The sequence below is a fragment of the Eutrigla gurnardus genome (genome assembly GCF_963514095.1).
Source record: "Eutrigla gurnardus genome assembly, chromosome: 13".
In the NCBI taxonomy this organism is placed as follows: domain Eukaryota; kingdom Metazoa; phylum Chordata; class Actinopteri; order Perciformes; family Triglidae; genus Eutrigla; species Eutrigla gurnardus.
In genome coordinates, this window is record NC_139936.1 from 3,691,976 (window position 1) to 3,711,102 (window position 19,127).

Sequence of the window (19,127 nt, forward strand, 5' to 3'; positions counted from 1 at the left end):
GGGATCTGTGACAGGTTCTCTCCCGGGCCCTGATGTTTATCCCTCAGCTGGGGAAGTATGCTGAGAGTATTCTGGAGAACGGGAGCAGCAGTGGCAGGAAACTGGCGAAGCTGCAGGCCATTGGCAGACAAGCTGTTGCCGCACTCTGTGCTCTTGGGGGCTTTAAAGAAACGATTAAGATCGGCTCTGAGGTCCAGGTTAGTGAAAGGAGGGGGAATCAGAGAACACGTTGTACTGTCGCACCAGCTCATGCTCTAATTTGCAAATTGTCATCACCTTTTCCCTCAAAAGCTTTAGAAATAATGACATATATTCCTCTTTAGGTGGTAGGTAAAGGTGTGCTGGGCAGCGTGGGCATAGTTATGTCCATTAATGAGCAGGAGGGCATCGCTACAGTCAAGTTCCCCTCTTGCGAGTACAGGAGAGCGTGCCAAGCCTCAGACATCCTGACTGTACCTATATCACGCCTCTGCACACCCAGATCTGAGGTATAATATCAACGTCAAATACAAACGTCCTTATTATTGTGTAAATATCAGCTTCATTCTCACTTTCACCGTCTCCTCGTCCCCACCAGGCTCTCCCCCTCTACAAGCTCTCCATCACAGAAAAGGTGGTACAGGCAGTGCAGTCCATGCTTCTGCCACAGGAGGGCAGTCTCTCCATTCACACTTCATTACCGGCTACAGGAGATGGCTCCAGCCCGGTAATGGCTGCAGTACGCTTGTTGGCTGAAATCAGAACCAGGTTAGGAAACATTTGTACAGATGAACACACATTTTTTTTGTTTTAATTCATGTTTTATGGTTGAGTAGTGTTTTTAATCCTGCTGTTTTGAAAATATGTGATAGATAACCAAAATGACCAGATTCCTGCTGGTTTTCAGGGCGTGCCTGGTGATGGCGCAGCTCCTGGAGGATAGCTCGTTCTGTGAGGAGTTCATCCAGCAGTGTCCTGCTGCCGTTGAAGTCCTGAACCTGGTCGCCCAAGAATGCAGCCCCGGTGAGTGAGCATGCACACCGGCACGTCAAATCTGATTTGAGCACCCAAATAAACGTTGTATTCACAGGTCTAATGCATTCGGCTTGTAAAACATCTTTCATTTAGTTCTGTCGTCTTGTGCAGGGGAGCGGCTCGGCATGGTGGAGGCTCAGTGTGAGAGAGTGAGAATGTTGTACCGGGACTGCGCTCGGCCTCCGCCTCCACCGCTGCAAACAGACAGACGCCAGGTGGGATTTAAACACAAGTATTTTGTTTTAACCAACAACAAACACAGCAACATACATGAAGACTGAATGCAGCTGGAAATACATATTTATCATAGAGAACTGATCTAGAGCTTACCTACCTAAATTTGGAAAACCACTTAAAATCATTTGAACGCATGTTTTAATTGACTGAAAAGTGAAGGCAACTTTATTATGGTATGATATTAATATATTGCTGAAAGCGTCAACTCCATCCAGAAAGATATATTGATAAATTGGTCAGATGTATCTCCTTATCCCTTCGATGCTCTTCTCTCAGCCCAAGGAGATCACTTGGTGTCCATCCAGAGTGTTCCCTCCAGTCCGTGCCTGCATGTTCTCGTCCCGTCTGACCTCGGTCACCTTCTTGGCTGATCCAAGTGCCGGAGGAGGGCTGCCCAGAGGCACGTTCATCTACGCCACTTGTCCCGTACCAATTCAGGTGAGCACGTGCTTTAATATTTGCTTGATAAGTGAGACGAAATCATGCACTGACGCTGACGTCCATTTACTTTCTTGTTGTCCCTGCAGGCCCCATCCTTTTACTGGGAGATAGAAATTGTCTCCTATGGAGACTCTGAGGAGGACAGTGGCCCGATTGTGTCCTTTGGTTTTGCCACCGAGGCAGAGAAGAGGGACGGAGCGTGGACCAACCCCGTCGGCACATGTCTGTTTCACAAGTATGTTTGCCTTCGTATTGATCCTTTTCCTGTTGATCTGTCTCTGACTTGAGTGCTGACTTTCGTGTTGTTCTGTGTGTGTGTCAGTAATGGCAGGGCAGTGCATTATAATGGCTCCAGTCTGCTGCAGTGGAAGAGCGTCAGGCTGGATGTGGCTCTACTTCCTGGTGAGATATTTTCTATTTCATATACAGTCTATAGTTTCTTTTGTTTGAGTCGAATTAGAAATCCATGCAGGTGTGTTAGCATGTTTTAAAGGCTTTGTATACACACAGGCGACGTGGCTGGAATAGGCTGGGAGCGCTCTGAGGGCACCCCCCCACCCCCTGGTCAGGCCCCTAAAGGCAGGGTCTACTTCACCTACTGTGGCCAGCGGCTCGGCCCCATCCTCGAAGATGTAGCCGGTGGAATGTGGCCCCTGGTCCACATTCAGAAAAAGGTAGGTTTCTGCAACTGTTCTTAAGCTAGATCACTGATTTTTAATATGCATCACACTTTTCCTTTTCCCTCAGAATGAATGTAATTAACCTTCTGTTTGTCTTTTGAATCGTTCCGTAGAACTCAAAGATTCGGGCCAACTTCGGAAGCCGGCCGTTTGCGTACGCGGAAGGCCAAGCGCACAGAAACGCGGCGGACCTGTGTGTCGACCTGGCAGAGGAAATCAGTGCAAATTTTGAAGCGCTCCCCTTTGCTATGGCCTCAGACAGCGATAACGACGCAGGAGCAAGCGTTACCTCGGACTCTGGTTCCCATGGACCCCCTTGTCGGATTGCAGCCGTGGCAGTTGCCCAGCAACGTATGTTTTTACCTTTTATTTCAGCTTTATTTACATCAAAGAGCATGCTTTTCTTTTACCTCTTTGATTTATAAATAACCCCCCTCTGTTTGTCCTTCCCTGTTATTACAGAGTATAACAGCGACCTGTCGTGCCATTACAAAGTTGAGCTGAGCTATGAGAACCTGGTCACCTCTGGACCGGACCCTCATCCTCCTCCTATCGCAGATGATGAGAGCGATGATGAGGATGACGATGATGTCCCGCGAGTGAGTGGAACCTCCACTTATCCTTAGCTAAGTCGTCAAGGCTCCAAATGAACTAGAAGTTTACTAACTAACACTCTTCATTGTTTTTATTTGTGTTTGACTCCAGGAGGACCACTACGCCTTGCTGGTGAAGGCCTGGGAGACTAAAGTGTTCCCTACCATTCGAAGGCGGTTCCGTAACGAAGCCGAGAGAAAATCAGGCCTCGACCAAATCAAAGGAGCGCTGCAGTTAGGTAAAGAACGAAATATAGGCATTAAAACTGGACCTAAAAGTCCAGTGTAACAATTACCGTAACTTAAAACATCATGTGATCAAGACGAAGGGTTAACTGGCCAATAGAGGTCCTATTTGTTCCACTTTTAGAATCAATCCTCGACTTTAAAATGCTTTATACAATATTTCTAATAACTTGTGTACACTCATGCGATATACAAGGAGGGCACGGTCGTAAATATAATTCCAAAATCAATCTTTAGCAAATCAGAGCAAAGTGAAGTAATCACGGTGCTGTGGTTAAATTTAACGTGAAATTAAATGATAAAGGTTAATAACCTATTTAATCAGTGCGAAGCATAAGCTTGTTGTCGCATTTTATTTAGTGGAGGATCGGCTGAACCATAACACTTCTGAGCCTTTGCATATTTTGTGTTAACGTTAGGGTAAAACACATTTGGTTAATGTAAGTTAAAGGAGGATAACTGTATTTTGCTGACAACAGGCATGGTTGACATCGCAAGACAGACAGTGGAGTTCCTGTATGAAGAGAACGGCGGCATTCCTCGTGACCTCTACCTCCCTACCATTGAGGATATCAAGGACGAGGCAAACAAGTTCACTATTGATAAAGTTCGCAAAGGTACCATTCTCCTATATTACTATAACTACACACTTTTGTCTTCACGGCACATTGAACGTCAGATCTGTATTCCAACTGTTTGTTTGAGTAATTTGCTTCATGGAAAACAGGCTTGACGGTGGTGATCCGCTCTCCGGACAGCAACAACACCAACAGCACCACAGGAGGGACGGCACTGCCGAAGTTCGCTATCCGGGGCATGCTGAAGACCTTCAGTTTGCATGGAGTAGTACTGGATGTGGACTCTGTAAGTACAAATACTTGATGCTTCAGTGTTTTTTATTTTTAAATGTTCATTACTGATGAACGATTCTCTTCTCAAGCTCTCACGTGTTCAATAAATGAGATGCTAATTAAAATGTCTCTTTTATTCTTCATGAATCTTCATCTTAGTAAATTACTTTGTCGTTAGACAAAAGATAATGAAGTTTACGGAACAAAGGGCCATAAAAACAAACTGTTACTCATTAAATCACCCACTGGGATGGATTTGATGTTCTTCTTTCAAAGCAGTGTTCTCCTGGTTTCCTTTAACTTGTCCAGGTGAATGAGCTAGTCCAAGTGGAGACCTACCTGCGCAGTGAGGGGGTGCTAGTGAGGTATTGGTACCCGATCGAGATGCTGGAGCGCCCGCCTGCTGGATCTCGACGGACTGCGGCTAATGGCTTGGTCTCACTGGACAGCAGCAACATCCAGATTCATAGGTAATGTATGATTCCTAATGGGGATGAGCGTGATGTCGATGAGTCCTGCACCAGCGCTCGTGATAATAAAAATCTTTCCCACTGCTTTGCTGCAGGGAGCTGCTTCGCTGTGAGAGCGCGCTGGCTCGGTTGTACTGCCGTATGGCGCTGCTCAACATCTTCGCCCCCAAGAGTCCCCACACCTTCACTCGTCTCTTCCACATACCTGCCATCCGTGACATCACCTTAGAGCACCTGCAGCTGCTTTCCAATCAGCTGCTGGCTCCACCCCTCCCCGGTGAGTATGACTCCGACTTGATGTCTCTCTCAATCGTGTCTTTGTGCTGATTGCCCTGATGGTGTTCTTCCTGCAGATGGCAGTATTAGCTCTAGTTCTGTCCTACTGGCCCAGTCGATGCTACACAACCTGCAGGACCAAAGCTGCTCCCCCTCAGAGCTATTCTACCAGGGCAACGCTCAGCCTATCCGGGAGTGGCTGACGGTGGCCATCACCCGTGCCTTGCATCAAGGAGAGGAAAGCCTGCTGGAGCTCACAAAGCAGATCTGCTGCTTCCTACAGGTCAGCACTGTCAATCACTTTAATAAACTTGGCCTCTGGATACCCGACCAATGACCATGTTCAACTATAATTCTGTTCTTTTTGACAGAACGCACCAGAGCAGTTCACATCCGAGGAGTTTCCTGTGACAGAGTCGAAGGTCAGCATGGATGTCAGCTTTCCGGGCGCCGCATTTGTGATCGTGTCGTGTAAGGAGAGCCAGCTCGGCTGCCGCAAAGAGTGAGTTCCTCAGAAGAGTTCAACTCCATGAACTCAGATTTCTTTCCTTCCGTTCCAAAATATGATCTCCTGTTTTTTTTTCCACTCATTAGCTCCAGCCTTTACAAGGCCCCTTGGGCTCGAGTCATGGTGTATGGCCTGGGTCACAAAGTGCGTAGAAATGGTCAGCTGAATCTGATGGAGGCGGTGTGCTATCCACTGGATGCCTCACCTACCAACACAGGCCTTACTCCCCCTCCCACCACCAACCAATACCCCTCCGTCATCATACCCACCGATAAAGTGCACATCAAACTGGGTGAGTGTGTGTCACCCAAAGGGGAATTCATACAGAAATAAAAATCTGTTACAGGTAAGGTGGCATTAAATATCCCATTGTCTTGACTGCAGGGGTGTCGCCCCCTCCTGGTGCTGTACTGGTGCTGCACTCCTTGCCGCTGGAGTTTCCTCTGGCCGTGGCGTTCGCCGAACAGCTGTTGACGTGGACGCTGGGCGAGGGCAACGAGCGATCAGAAGATGAGCTGGATACGGTGCCGTCGTCTGTTCTGCTGCAGGTGGTAGAACTGCTCGGTAGGTTGACCACCAGGCAACACTTTAATGAGCCAACTCATCCTTCTCCACAATCACACGGGTGGATTATTTCCCATTAAACCTTAAAATGTAAAACTCTCAAGGAAAGTTTCTGTTCCTGATTTTGTTTATGACCTTTGGAAAGGATTTAATGCTTAGTTGGTGTATTTTCTGAGTTTAAAAACAGACGTAAATATATTACCTTTCAATGTAGGATTTCAGGTTTTGGCTTGATATTTCAAAAATGCACCTTAAGCTCCTCAAATGTTTGTGAGCTAGTTAAACCTGGATATTTATAATTCTTCACTGAAAGCCCCACAAATCATAGAGGAACTTGAACTTGAAAACATGCAGGATGAATCATACAAAACAGAAATATCTATTTCAACAACGTCATTGTTGTTATTGTCTTAGGTGGTTTGCTGTGGACCACTGATCTGGCCCCCTCCATAAAAGAACTCATCTTTCACTTGCTGGCTGAGCTTTTGCGGAAGATCCACCATTTGGAGCAGCGTAAGAGCCCCGCTGGTCTCTCCAGCTCCATCGCCCTCCTGCTAAACCCCTGCCTCGCGGTCCTCATGGCCCTGCAGACAGAACTCCGAAAGCTCTACGACCGGGAGACTCAGGGATGGACTGCTGGAGGAGCTGGAGCAGGCGGGTCTTCATCCGGAGGCGTCGCATTGGCTCTGGGGGCGGAGCATAGCCGCTTCTCCACCTACTTCCACGCTCTGATGGAGGTGTGTCTGGCTGTGGCGGAGGTGACGCTTCCCCTCAATGTCAGCGGGTCTTCGGTGGGAGCCCTGTCCTCCACCAGTGCCCCTAACTTGAGCGACTCTTCTTCATCCTCGTCGTCGTCTCCAGGCCAGACGCCGCAGAGCCCCAGTCTGCTATCCAAACGTAAGAAGGTGAAGATGAAGCGCGAGCGAGCGGCGGCTGCGGTGGCGGCGGCGGTCTCTGGGAAGCGGGGAAGCGGGGGCGCGCGGCTGTCGGAGAGCGACAGCGCCCTGCTGAACATGGCGGGCAGTAAACCCGAGGACATGCTGTGGTTCCACCGCTGCCTCACGCTCCTGATGATCCTGCGACATCTTGCTAATAAAGACCCGCAGGGTTTAAGCGTGACCAGCGACGCGGTGACGGACGCCTGCCAGGCCCTGGTGGGCCCCACCGCCCACAGTCGCCTGCTGGTGCTCTCAGGGATCCCCACGCACCTGGAGGAGGCTGTGGTCCGGAATGCAATCCGCAGGGCTTGCAACGCACACGGGGGGCTCTTCAAAGACGAGGTCTTCATCCCTCTGCAGGAAGAGGACCCCAAGAAGCCCAAAGCTGGAGCTGGGGTTTGTAGCTCTCAGGATGGCAAAGCGGGCCCTGAACCCGAGCGTGCCTTCCCCAACAACGGAGGTCCCGAGAGTCCCGACAGCTCCAGCAGCGTGACTCCGGCCATGAGCGTGAGCGCTTCAGCGTCGACCAGCCAGACCTCCATCTGCAGCTCCTCTCAGGGAGTGTCCCGCACCGCCAGTGAACTTTCTGTCGATCAGGAGCCGTCGGCCGTTCCGCCTCTCACCCCCGCCGCTGCAGCTTCAGCCGTTACGTACCCCCAGCAGGGTCCCCAAGACCCCCAGACCGTTTCTAGTCAGGAGAGCCTGGACACCTCCCTGTGTAGTACCGGAAGCCTGGGGAGTCTCGGCAGCTTGGGGGAGCCACTCGACAGCGCAGAGACCGCTTCAGTGTCAGACGGGGGCTCGATGCACACGGTCACCTCGCTGGAGAGCAACGCGGTCATGGCCCGGCCCATCAAGGGTTACGCCGTCATCGAGGTGCGTTGATTGAGAACCTCATAACAGAGCTAAGTTTCATTGTTTTGTGTTGTTGAAATACACTCGTCTCTCTTTCGTTCATCGTAGGTTCGTTCTCGGGCCAAAGTGGAAAAGATCCGTGCCAGTCTTTTCAACAGTAGTGACCTGATTGGCTTGTCCAGTCTGGAAGGTGAAGAGGAATTAATGGAGTTGACCAATGAGGAGATCCTCACAGCCTCCAGTGTAAACCAAAGCCTGTTTGACACACAGGGAAGCTCGGCGCTCGAGGACTACTTCCTGGACAAGTCGGTCAGAGGTCGGTGTTTGAGTGCATATTTTCTGACACATAAGTTCCGACGGTACAGGATGAATTTTAAATGATCCATCTTCATGTTTCTAGGAGACAAGCTCGTACCCGGAGCACGAGATGTCCTCACAGATGTGTTCAAGAGCTGCGTGCACTCGGAGCAGATGCTCAGCCTCACACCGGCCAAGCCGGTGAAAGTGTCCGACATTTACCTCAGCAAGGAGCAGATCAACGCTCAGACCCCTGGAAACCTACTGCACACGTTCTTCACCAACGTCAGGCCTCCAAAGAAAGTCCTCGAGGACCAGCTCACACAGGTAAATTAAAACACGCCAGCTGGGAAACTGTCCTCTGGCTCCCTCTGAGGTCAACCCGTTTAAATGATTTGTTTTGTACCAGATTCTTAGAAAGTATGGCACGCCCAAGCCCAACAAGAACAAATACAGCAAAGCAGGAAAAGAGCAGCACCAAGGCAAGGTGGTGAGCACCAAGAGGCCCATCACCAAACCGCCCACCAAGGAAAAGTCTGTGCTCAACAGTGTCAGGTGAGTCATTTTGATTTCAACCTCACGTTCAGACACATTTTACACTTTGACACGGCGATGTAATTAAAGTTGCTGGTCTCTCCTGCCGCTGCCAGGACTGCTCTGAGTGAGAAGAAGAGCGTCCTGAAGCCCAAATCTCCTGAGAAATCCAGACCTGATGAGAAAGACGTGGAGAAATCTCCTGCTAAGAAAACTGAAGGTAACACACAGTTATAAACCCTGGGGTTAAGGTAGGCAGAAGCTAAGTTAACGTTTTGCTTAGGAATTATATCTTTAGATGTGTAGAAGTGACTTTGCTCTCCCTTCTTTGCTTAAACAATTAGTCAATTCAATGAAAGGCATCTGGGTTTCTCTACTATGATGCTCTACTTCCCTACAAGTCATCATGAATCCTGTTTCTAAACCACTTTGTCTCTTTAAGTCCCGGAGGAGAAGTACCTGACACTGGAAGGCTTCCATAAATTTGCCGTTGACCGGGCCAAGCAGGACATCCGAAGCGTCTGGAGGGCGATTTTGGCTTGTGGTTACGACCTCCACTTTGAAAGGTGAAACTGGGGAATGTCTTACCCCAAACACCAGCAGTCAGACTGCTGCTTCTCTTAATACTCCAGTCACAGACACGAGCTGTCCGGGAAGCCGGCGTGTTGTTGGGTTGTGACATAATGTTCCCTCCTCAAAAAAAACCAGGTCACTGCTGATTCATACCAAATTTTCCAACCGCAGTTTTAAATTGATGTCCCTCATTTTTCACAATCGTCATCTTAGTCTGTTCTTTGAAAAAAAAAACTCTATTACTCATTTCATGATTTGTTTTCTGGTTCTTTTCCACTTTAGCTCCAGTAAACAGTTTATTTAGTCTCTTTCTATCATGGCATGATCATGTTTTAGTCCCTGTCTAAGATTATCTGCTGACTCGGATGTTATTTTTATGTATATTTTTATAACACAGTTGCACACTGTACAATTAGTTTGAATTAGTAAAGCCCATCTCATTTAAATTAGACATACTAGATGTTATGAATGAGGTAATATTAAAGCACCGACCACAGAATATTCACATGACTAAGTATTATGGGAGGTTTAACAGCCCCTGTCTTCTGAACCAGGTGCACCTGTATAGACACGCGGCACGCTCAGAAGGCCTGCAGGAAGTGGGGCTTGGAAATGGACGTGGCTTTGGTCCAGTACATCAACAGACTCTGCCGTCACCTGGCCATCACGCCGGCCAGACTGCACCCCCACGAAGTCTACCTGGACCCCGGCGACACGGCCGATCCCCGCGTGGCCTGCCTGCTCAGTAAGAAACCACTCGTTTGTTACTGTTCCTGCCTTGGTTTCTACTGATCTGTAGTGTCACCTGATACGTACCGCCTCCTCGTTTCCAGACGTGCCCGTGGAGAGCCTGCGCTTGCGCTTCGCTCTGCTGCAGTCCCTCAACAACACCCTGGAGACTTTCTTCCTGCCGCTGGTGGAGCTGAGACAAACACTCACCTATCAGAACAGCATCGCAGCTCTCCTGTGTGAGGCCAAAGGTAAGTAGGATCCAGCAAGGGGTCATTATATGTGTTTCGACCTGGATGGAGAAAAACCTAAATTTTTTAAAAACCCATCATAACCATCATGGCCTGCTGTCTCCGCTGGTTACAGGTCTAGTCTTCTACGACACTAAGGTCACTGTAATGAACAGAGTACTGAACGCAACGGTACAGCGGACAGCTGACCACGCTGCCCCAGAGATTACACTGGACCCTCTAGAGATCGTGGGAGGTGTGCATTCCTTTCACTTGTTCACGTTTATCGTTTCCTATTTCTTATGACTTTTGCTTGACCTTTTCACGTATTCTTTCTGCATCTCTGGCATCCATATTTCAGGTGAGATCAGATCATCAGAAAACACCTATTTCTGCCAGGCCGCCCGCCAGCTGTCCTGCGTGCCGTCGTCCCAGCTTTGTGTGAAACTGGCCAGCGGAGGAGACCCGACCTACGCCTTCAACATCCGCTTCACCGGAGAGGAAGTCCACGGCACAAGTCAGTGTTTCTCCTTCACATCCTTTTTCTGTTTTCTGTTTTAGACCTAACTGAAGCTTTGGTGAATCTGTCTGTCCAGGTGGCTCCTTCAGACATTTCCTATGGCAGGTGTGTAAGGAGTTACAGAGTTCTGCTCTTTCCCTGCTGCTCCCCTGTCCCAGCGCTGCAGCCAACCGTAACAAGGTACGGCCTTTCAGTATCTAGTGTGATATTTCAGACGTGTTTCTAGTATGTCTTGTTTCTGACTGTATGTCCTATCTTCCTGAGTCATATCTGTGAGGAAATAATCATATCTGGACTAGCAACGTTAATCACAGATAATGTAATACGACTATGTGTTTGTCCTCAGGGGAAGTACATCCTGACGCCCTGTCCTATCAGCTATGCAGAGGAACAGCTGTTGCACTTCTTCGGTCAGCTCCTCGGCATCGCCATCCGCGCCGACGTGCCGCTTCCTTTGGACCTGCTGGGCTCCTTTTGGAAGGGTCTGGTGGGCGAGTCCCTCGACCCAGAGCAGGACCTGCAGGAAGCCGACGTGCTCACCTACAACTACGTCAAGAAGTTTGAGAACGTAAGAGTGGACCTCATGTCCTTCCCCCGGTAGTACCGCGGTTCTGGTGACCTCAGCGTTGTTTTCTTTGACCCTGCAGGTGAGCGATGAGACGGAGCTGGAGTCCCTGTGTGCTGAGATCTCCTCCCAGCACCATTCAGGAGAAAGTCCCGACTCCCCCAGCCGGCCCTGCTGCACCTTCACCTATATCACCATGACGGGCGATGAGGTGGAGCTCTGTCAGGGTGGTCGCAGCCACACCGTCAGGTACAGGAAACTCATCATCATCACCTCTTAAAACCCAGCTGATAACCGTCTGATAACCGTTCTGTGTGTTCAGCTGGCAGAATAAGGACATGTATGCGCGGGCGGTGCGGAGCCTTCGTCTGAAGGAGCTGCAGAACGTGGAGTGTATGACGGCGGTGCGTGCAGGGCTCGCCTCCATCATCCCCCTGCAGCTGCTCACCATGCTCAGCCCCCTGGAGATGGAGCTGCGCACCTGCGGCCTGCCTTACATCAACCTGGAGTTCCTCAAGGTAAACGCATATATGGTGTGAACCCAACCTCCTTCACGGGTTGTTATTACCAATCAAACGTGACGCTCTCTCCCTCCTCCGCAGGCTCACACCATGTATCAAGTGGGTCTGATGGAGACCGACCAGCACATCGAGTTCTTTTGGATCGCCCTGGAGATGTTCACCCAGGAGGAGCTCTGCAAGTTCATTAAGTTCGCCTGCAACCAGGAGCGAATACCGTTCACCTGCCCCTGCAAGGACGGGGGTCCCGACACCGCCCACGTCCCCCCGTACCCCATGAAGATCGCCCCGCCCGATGGAGCTGCAGGTAATGAGGATCCAGAAACACAGATAGCGATTTAAAAAAAACAACCTTGGACACGTTGTTTGTTTTAGCTCGAGTGCTGTTCCTGTTCCTGATTCGACAGCTTTCACCGAGTCACTGTTTCTAATCACAGGCTGTCTGCTCTGCGTTTACTCCAGATAAGATACGCTAACGTTCCCTTTTATCGCCTCGACGAGCTGACAAACGCAGCAGGACTTCCTGTGCCAGAGGAGGAGTGTGTGACGGGTTGTTTTTCTTCCCTCCAGGTCAGCCGGACTCGCGCTACATCCGCGTGGAGACCTGCATGTTCATGGTGAAGCTGCCCCAGTACACGTCTCTGGATGTGATGCTGGAGAAGCTGCGATACGCCATCCACTACCGCGAGGACCCGCTCAGCGGCTAAGAAGACTTGACAACCCCCCCTCCCCCCCTCCCTCTGAGACAGATTAGTGACACTCTGCTGCTCCAACTACACATTTCATTTTATTTCGGGTGGCTATGAATGCTTTGCATGTTTATCCCTGCTTCTTTTTTTTTTGCACAGTTTACACAAAAAAACGGCTTTTTCATGATTTATGTTTGACATACTTTTGTGAAGACTTCAGGGAAGATAATGTGACACTGTTAACGAGCTTCTGTTCTGGTTGCACTGAGTTTGAGGATGGCATTGAAGTGAATCAACTGTGACACATTCTTTTTTTTTTTCTTCTTCTTCCCCAACTTTTACTTTTGAACAGAGGGTTTAACACTTCAAGTCAAGTTCTGTGACTTTAACAACTTCTAGGATGACTTCAGATCAGCACTTTACTGTTGCGAGTGTGATTCACGATTGCTGGACGCTCTTTCCGCGGTATTTTAGTATTGAAAGTGCGGGAACTTGGCGTTGCTGTGAAGGCAACAGACGAACAGTTACTCCCCCCCCCCCCCCCAATGCTTAACCTAGCTGCCTCCCCTCTCGTTCTTGAAACATGCCTTCACTGTAGGAGAGGGTGATGCTGGATGCGAGTGAAGAGAAAAACCCACGATTTCCATAGATTTATCTGATGTTCTGAGACGGAGGTACGACCACTACCGGGGGGAAAAGGAAACGCTGCCTATTTTTGACCACGTCGGCTTCGAGCGGGCAGAAGATGTGAACAAGTGCTGTACAGGATGTTATGTAGTTTACTGCCTGTTTAAGAAAAAAAAGAAAAAACGAACTGCTAATGGACAAACTAACTTATGCCTATATAAACATGTTATCCAAGTCTCTGAAGAGAGGGTATTTAAGTCATGTAAAAATTCATATTAATCTATTAGTTTATGGAATTGCTCTTTTTTTATTTTATTTTTTTGAGTAGCTTTAGCGGCATGCGAGGTCTGGTGGACCGGGACACGAGGAGGAGGTTGCTGGTTCTGATGGTGCCTGCGTTTCGGGTTTGTGAAACCTGCGTTTCAGGTGAAACCTGTGTTGCTTTTATGAAGATAGAGGAAGGTGACGATTTTCTCCAGAGCTGCTCTCCCACATTGTTTGTGTGCTACTGCTACTGAATGTGCAACAACAACCCCCCCCCCCTCCCCAACATACACAATCTACACATACAGCGGGGGAGGGGCGGCGTCTTATCCTGAGTTCTGCCTTTTTCATAGTTTGCTTTATTGAGGGAAGAACAGGATTTTGCTGTTTTTTCTGTTCATTTTCCCCATAACCAAATGTTTAGCTGTGTAAAAATTAAATCAAGGTAGGGGGTGTATGTAAATAGACCGAAGTTATGTTTGATGGCAGTTTTTATTAATTGCTAACTCACGTCACATTTATAATTTTTTTTTTGTTTGCACTACTCTTCCAAGAAAAGATTCTGAAAATGAGCAAACTAGGCGATATCTGTTGGATATCCGGTTTGTTGTGTTGTTATTTTTTATGAATTTTTTGGGGAAAATACCAGTAATCTTCTCACGTTTTGTTTAAGTTTTTTGTCTTGTACTCAGACGGGTTCTTCTACTCATGGTGAAACATGTTTTCTTGTGTGAGTGAAAATCTCCATTTTACTTGGATAGAACTGAAAATCACAACAGGAATTGATATTTGACGCATATTGGATTGTTGAATTGCTTGCGAGTTTTGGTTGTTTTTCTTTCTGTTGGGTTCTTTTCTTGAAGGGTGATATAGCGCTGCTAACAGGGACGCTCTCTCCTCTGCTTCCTCCTCCTCCTCCTCCTCCGCGGGGGGGCGAGGCAGACAAGGTTATAAAAAGGACATCCATACAAAGAGGTGTTGAGATATTAAAAAAAGAAAAAGAAAAAAAGTGTGCTGTACATTTACTTGATATTTATTACAATTATTTATGGTTGCATTAACTTAACTTTTACTGTCTTACCTCTGCACATCGGAAACTTAACATATCTAAAAATGGATTATACAGATGTAAAGAATCAGATGGCATTTGAGATTTCTGTGTCACAAATAAAGAAATGTCTTCATGTACATTTTTCCCATCGTCTTGCTTTGTGTGTTGATCCACATTTCTGCTCTTAAAGGTCTCAAGATGTCCCTCAGATCACGTCCAGTCTGAAATGTGAACGTTATCTACTGCTGGATCATTTGCATGCGTGACTGACGTGTTGTTGTGGACATGCTTGTTACATGTGTGGGGGGGGGACAATGAGTGCTGCTCATGACGGATGGGGCCTGTGAGACATGCTTTGTCTCCTTGAGGACTTTACGTAAGGCCGACTCCGGTTATGTCACCAGACACCTTTCTCAAAGCAGCGAGGGCCGGGCCAGGCCAGTTCCAGCTGGATCCCCAGCGAGCCCCCTTGCTGACTCACGCCGCCCCCCCTCAAAGTGGAGCAACTGCAGGAGCAATATTTCATCAGCTAAATGAAGTGATTGGTCAGATATTACATCACGTATATAGCTACTGGTAACATACCAGAGGTGATTTCTGCCAAAATGTCTAATTGTAATCCCAATTTGTACCCAGGAGGAACTCTAGGAATGTCTCCACTGGTTGGTTTTAGGAGAACCAATCAGCTGTCTCACACACAGTACAGCTGTCTCCCCGCTTTGTGACCTGAGGGCCCCCCACCCCCCTTGACCAATGAGAAGTGAGGAAAAGAGCCACATCCCTAACAATCCAGCCAATTGGACCCTAGGAAATCTTATCATGGTCGTCATGAATAAGAAATGATTCTTTAGTCCAAATATTCAGAAATATAATTTATTATTTTTTAAATACATTTCAATGTACAAAAGCAGAAGAATAACATACAATCACACTCAAAGCTAAAGTTTTTGTTAATTCCCAAAGTCAAACTCTACCAGAGCAGCTTTACAGTTCCAGTGTTTTAGCAAATAAACAAACAAACAAACTCCAGCAGCTCCCTCTCGTGTGATTTCAGCGCTCAGGAGAGTCTCACAGTCTGGAATGATTCGGTCTGTAGGATGCATGATGAATGTGCGGCTGATGGAGGAATGGCGGGAAGGTCGGGGGGGTCAGAGGTCGGGGACCTGAGGAGACCAGGGGCCACGCTAGATAACGCCCAGCTGTTTCTTCAGCCTCCTCAGCTGCTCCATGCTGATGTTGTTGCCGCCGCACACCACGATGACCACGGGGCCGAGGCGCCGCGCCAGCTTGCCCTCGTCCTGCAGCCGCTTGATGACGTCGCTGTACACGGCCGCCAGGGCGGCGCCGCACGCCGGCTCCACCAGGACCTTCTCGTCGTCTGCGTGGAGGGGAGACATCAGCAGGGGTCAGTCTCACGGCCGACCAGGCGGCGTTTAGATTGTGAGGTTTTGTGCACTCACCCACGAAGCGCTCCACGGCTTTGACGGCCTCCTGGTCCGAGACCACTTCTGAGAAGATGACGTGCTCGTCCAGCAGTTTGAAGGTCTGAGCCGAGACCCGGGTCAGGCCCAGCGTGGTCGCGACGCTGGAGGCCGCAAAAAAAAAAAACAGAGGTCAGAGGTCAGCCTACGACACGCGGCGAGGAACTACACGTAATCACGACGAGATATTACCTGGTGATTTCAGGCAGCGTGACCAGCTCCCCGGCTTTCACGGCCGCGTTGAGGCTGTGGGCTCCCTCGGTTTCCATGGCGACGACGGGCACGTCGGCCCAGTTGGCGCGACGCAGCCCCTCCACCACGCCGTTCAGCAGACCCCCGCCTCCCACCGACAGCACTATGGCCCCCGGCTTCTCCGTCAGGTCCCGCTCCAGCTCCTTCACCAGGGAGGTGTGGCCTTCCCTGCACACACACACACACACACACACACACACACACACACACACACACACACACACACACACACACATTATTTTACTGTAATGTGATGTCATTCATGGGGTCAAGTTACCATGGTGATAAGATACCATTTGCTCATCCTAAAACAATATTTGTAGCAAAGAAGAATCCATCTTATCGCGTCTCTTATCTCCTTCTGACATGATATCAAATAACGTCACAATCCTCGAAAGAACAGACGTCCTGAGGTCTCACCAGATGAGAGGATCATCAAACGGCGAGACGAATATCCAGCCGGGGTTGTTCGCCACCAGCTGCTGTCCGTATTCGATGCTTTCATTCAGAGCCTGAAGGAGACGACACTCAGCTTCAATCCTTCTGAGGACTCATTTCCCAACATTCCTTTACATCTGTATCTATTTGGGGACTCACCTTGCCGTGGATGACCACGTTGGCGCCCTCGTCCTTCAGCCGCTCCACCGTGGCGTTCGGGGTCACACTCGGGACCACTATGGTTGCCGGGACGCCGAGCTGACGGGCAGAATAAGCCGCAGCCATACCGGCATTCCCTCCTGTTGGGACCCAAAGATGTCAGATCACACACTCAAACACTCTCAAACAGAGGCGTATTGATTTATTCTGATGTTTCTTGCTCACCTGAACAGCACACGAACCGCTCACATCCTCTCTCCGCCCACTAGAGACATAAAAACAACAACATCACAAGTCAAAGACCATCCCAGACCAGAGCCGAGACCTGGTCCCTGCTGGTTCAGATCACAGAAGAGGGTTTACTCACAGCTTTGCAGAGGTGTCCGATGCCTCGGATCTTAAAGGATCCCGTGGGCTGAGATGAGTCCAGCTTGAGGTAAACCGAGGTCCCGGCTACTTTAGTCATGGCGAGGCTCTGCCTCACCGGCGTGGCCACGTGAAGAGGCTGCTGGGTCTTCATCTCACTGGGACAAACCAATTAAAATCACATTTCATTAGGTCATTAGATTAAGGTCATTAGAAAGATGATATGTCATGTTGGCTTCCAACTTACCAGTCAGGTGGTTGTGCAGGAGAGCCGGACGTCACTGATCCCAAATCTGCTTATTCCCTTCACCCTGGCATCCTTAATATACCCGATGGTGCTGTGGGCTTGGCAAAGGAGGCCCCAGCAACGGGCCAATCAGCGCGCAGCGCGAGCCCCGTCCCTCCCAGTGTGCGCGGAGGAGGAAGAAAGAATGGGGATTCCATCACCTCAACAACACTATAGTCTCTCTATGTCCTGTAAACTGGGATGTTTGAGCAGAGTGCGCTGGTTTGAATAATGTGCACGAAATAAAAAAATTAAAACTTTATAACTTGTGCCGATAAATTAAAAGTGCATATTTAAGTCGCTCCATGTGACAGAAAGCGTGTGAAAACGTGTTTTCATAACAGTTATTACGTAGTTATTACATAATAACACAGTGTTCTCCTTGGAGACCTCTGACATTTGTAGCCTCTAAAGGAATTGAACGCACCGCCGGACCCCCCCCTCCATTACCTAAAGAGTCGCTACTATTTTGGCCCCGGCTCCCCCCTAGAGGACTACCAAAAGCGGGATCCCGGACCAGCCTCCAAACCTGAACGATCCGGACTTGTTGGTGCGCGTGCTGCTGTCTCGAGATGAGCGGAAATCTAAAGTGCGTTTAAATAGATTCCTCATGTCGGTATTATTGGAAATATCTTTAAAACATGGGTTTAAACAGAATGTAAGTGGTAGAATGTAACTTAAAGTCAACTTCAGAGACTTCTAGGGTACTTAACAAGTATTATTATTATCATTATTAGTAAAATAATTCCATTTTCAGCTACATATTTTATTATAATGTCCTGTACAAAGATGTCTTTCTTCTACTAAATGAGTACTTTTACTTGTGATACTTTAAAATAGTAAATGTTGTTGATGATGAGTACTTCCTCCACCACTGAATGTAGGTCAGACTGTCTAGTAGAGGTTGTTCATTATGTTGAATGGGGAATAAATGAAGAATTTACTGAAATAAGTTGATTTCACGCTGATTTGGGCAATATTGTGTATGTTGAATATATTGAAGATAAAAGGACATTTATTAGACCTGTATTATATTTCAGCAAGTATAAAGTGTATCCAGACCCATAATGGAGCTCTTATAGTGGCAGAGATAATGAAAATTAACTTTATATTAGACAGGAACACAGTGGTCAACACCGTAAATGTCTTATATTGATCTTCAGCCTTTTCTTCTTTTGTTTGGTGGTTGCCATTAACAGAAAACAGGTTTGGAGAAGCACGTGACTGAGTTCAGGACCACTCTGAAGGATTGGAGCACCATCTTCTGGTGAAAAGCTGCACATACAATAATATAAACAATAATAATAATATAAATCGATTTTGTTATTATTTTGTATCTGAGAGCATATTGTTCTGTTCTGTTTTATTACAAATTGTTCTTTTGGTTATTTCTGCAAAATCATTTTTGCAGTCTTGTCTTGAGGGGTAGAAATAACGATTAATCGATACATAAATGAGGCTGATTGATTTTGGGAAACGCTGCAGAAATTTGGAGCAAAAAAAAAACTTGTAATATCTGCAGGTGTGAGGACTGTGGAGACTCACCGTTAATACATTCTGTGCTCGTAGTGCAGAAACAGCTTTCTCATAATTTTTAAACTCCTCAAAGGGTACACCGCTTTATTGATTTTAAACAAAAAAGGACAAAACACACTTTTCACAGGTGGGAAGTCGGTTCTTCCGACTAGTACATGAAGGCAGCGTATGGGAGTAATGAATGATTCAATCAACTAATTACAGGTGAACAACGTGACTTGAACGCAGCACCAGGTGTGTTCATGTCTCCCATCTCCACCCTTCAGCCCTTACAGAGTCTATGAACTCCAACGAACAGGGAGATTTTTTTGCTTTTAATCCCCTTTTAAAAAAATAAAA

The 19,127-nt window shown here is 48.1% G+C and overlaps 2 protein-coding genes across 4 annotated transcripts in view; one reads left to right on the plus strand and one right to left on the minus strand.

The window, feature by feature from the left end:
- hectd4 (HECT domain E3 ubiquitin protein ligase 4) overlaps positions 1-14,407 on the plus strand; it is a 32,650-nt gene extending 18,243 nt beyond the window's left edge. For 2 of the 3 annotated variants that reach the window (XM_084025446.1, XM_084025447.1), the window contains exons 41-76: positions 15-197; positions 324-488; positions 578-747; positions 887-1,002; positions 1,108-1,229; positions 1,528-1,689; positions 1,779-1,927; positions 2,015-2,094; positions 2,203-2,366; positions 2,486-2,723; positions 2,835-2,971; positions 3,078-3,204; positions 3,691-3,828; positions 3,939-4,075; positions 4,372-4,532; positions 4,628-4,809; positions 4,886-5,091; positions 5,180-5,310; positions 5,403-5,608; positions 5,701-5,880; positions 6,295-7,694; positions 7,782-7,989; positions 8,074-8,297; positions 8,380-8,525; positions 8,621-8,724; positions 8,947-9,070; positions 9,632-9,822; positions 9,911-10,057; positions 10,173-10,292; positions 10,398-10,553; positions 10,633-10,736; positions 10,903-11,124; positions 11,204-11,370; positions 11,444-11,639; positions 11,724-11,946; positions 12,210-14,407. In XM_084025446.1, the coding sequence (XP_083881572.1) occupies positions 15-197; positions 324-488; positions 578-747; positions 887-1,002; positions 1,108-1,229; positions 1,528-1,689; positions 1,779-1,927; positions 2,015-2,094; positions 2,203-2,366; positions 2,486-2,723; positions 2,835-2,971; positions 3,078-3,204; positions 3,691-3,828; positions 3,939-4,075; positions 4,372-4,532; positions 4,628-4,809; positions 4,886-5,091; positions 5,180-5,310; positions 5,403-5,608; positions 5,701-5,880; positions 6,295-7,694; positions 7,782-7,989; positions 8,074-8,297; positions 8,380-8,525; positions 8,621-8,724; positions 8,947-9,070; positions 9,632-9,822; positions 9,911-10,057; positions 10,173-10,292; positions 10,398-10,553; positions 10,633-10,736; positions 10,903-11,124; positions 11,204-11,370; positions 11,444-11,639; positions 11,724-11,946; positions 12,210-12,346 (7,023 nt within the window). In that variant the 3' untranslated portion in view covers positions 12,347-14,407. The remainder of the gene's footprint in view (positions 1-14; positions 198-323; positions 489-577; positions 748-886; positions 1,003-1,107; positions 1,230-1,527; positions 1,690-1,778; positions 1,928-2,014; positions 2,095-2,202; positions 2,367-2,485; positions 2,724-2,834; positions 2,972-3,077; positions 3,205-3,690; positions 3,829-3,938; positions 4,076-4,371; positions 4,533-4,627; positions 4,810-4,885; positions 5,092-5,179; positions 5,311-5,402; positions 5,609-5,700; positions 5,881-6,294; positions 7,695-7,781; positions 7,990-8,073; positions 8,298-8,379; positions 8,526-8,620; positions 8,725-8,946; positions 9,071-9,631; positions 9,823-9,910; positions 10,058-10,172; positions 10,293-10,397; positions 10,554-10,632; positions 10,737-10,902; positions 11,125-11,203; positions 11,371-11,443; positions 11,640-11,723; positions 11,947-12,209) is intronic. The other variant, XM_084025448.1, reaches the window with a different exon arrangement.
- Positions 14,408-15,189: 782 nt separating this feature from the next.
- On the minus strand, positions 15,190-17,257 carry LOC311023394 (L-serine dehydratase/L-threonine deaminase-like). Its single transcript, XM_084025203.1, has 8 exons — positions 17,214-17,257; positions 16,968-17,124; positions 16,826-16,865; positions 16,601-16,740; positions 16,424-16,515; positions 15,944-16,171; positions 15,731-15,855; positions 15,190-15,648 (listed from the first exon to the last, which is right to left on the minus strand). Exons 2-8 carry the CDS (start codon positions 17,118-17,120, stop codon positions 15,455-15,457), a joined length of 972 nt encoding a protein of 323 aa, XP_083881329.1. The 5' UTR covers positions 17,121-17,124; positions 17,214-17,257; the 3' UTR covers positions 15,190-15,454.
- Positions 17,258-19,127: the final 1,870 nt, after the last annotated feature.

Bases quoted from the DNA above. Each gene is read 5' to 3' on its own strand.
- LOC311023394 (XM_084025203.1), bottom strand. From the start codon at position 17,120: ATGAAGACCCAGCAGCCTCTTCACGTGGCCACGCCGGTGAGGCAGAGC. The intron at 16,516-16,600 runs GTGAGTCCCCAA...CGTCTCCTTCAG, and splicing joins ACGTGGTCATCCACGGCAAG to GCTCTGAATGAAAGCATCGA. The intron at 15,649-15,730 runs GTGAGTGCACAA...CCCTCCACGCAG, and splicing joins AGCCGTGGAGCGCTTCGTGG to ACGACGAGAAGGTCCTGGTG.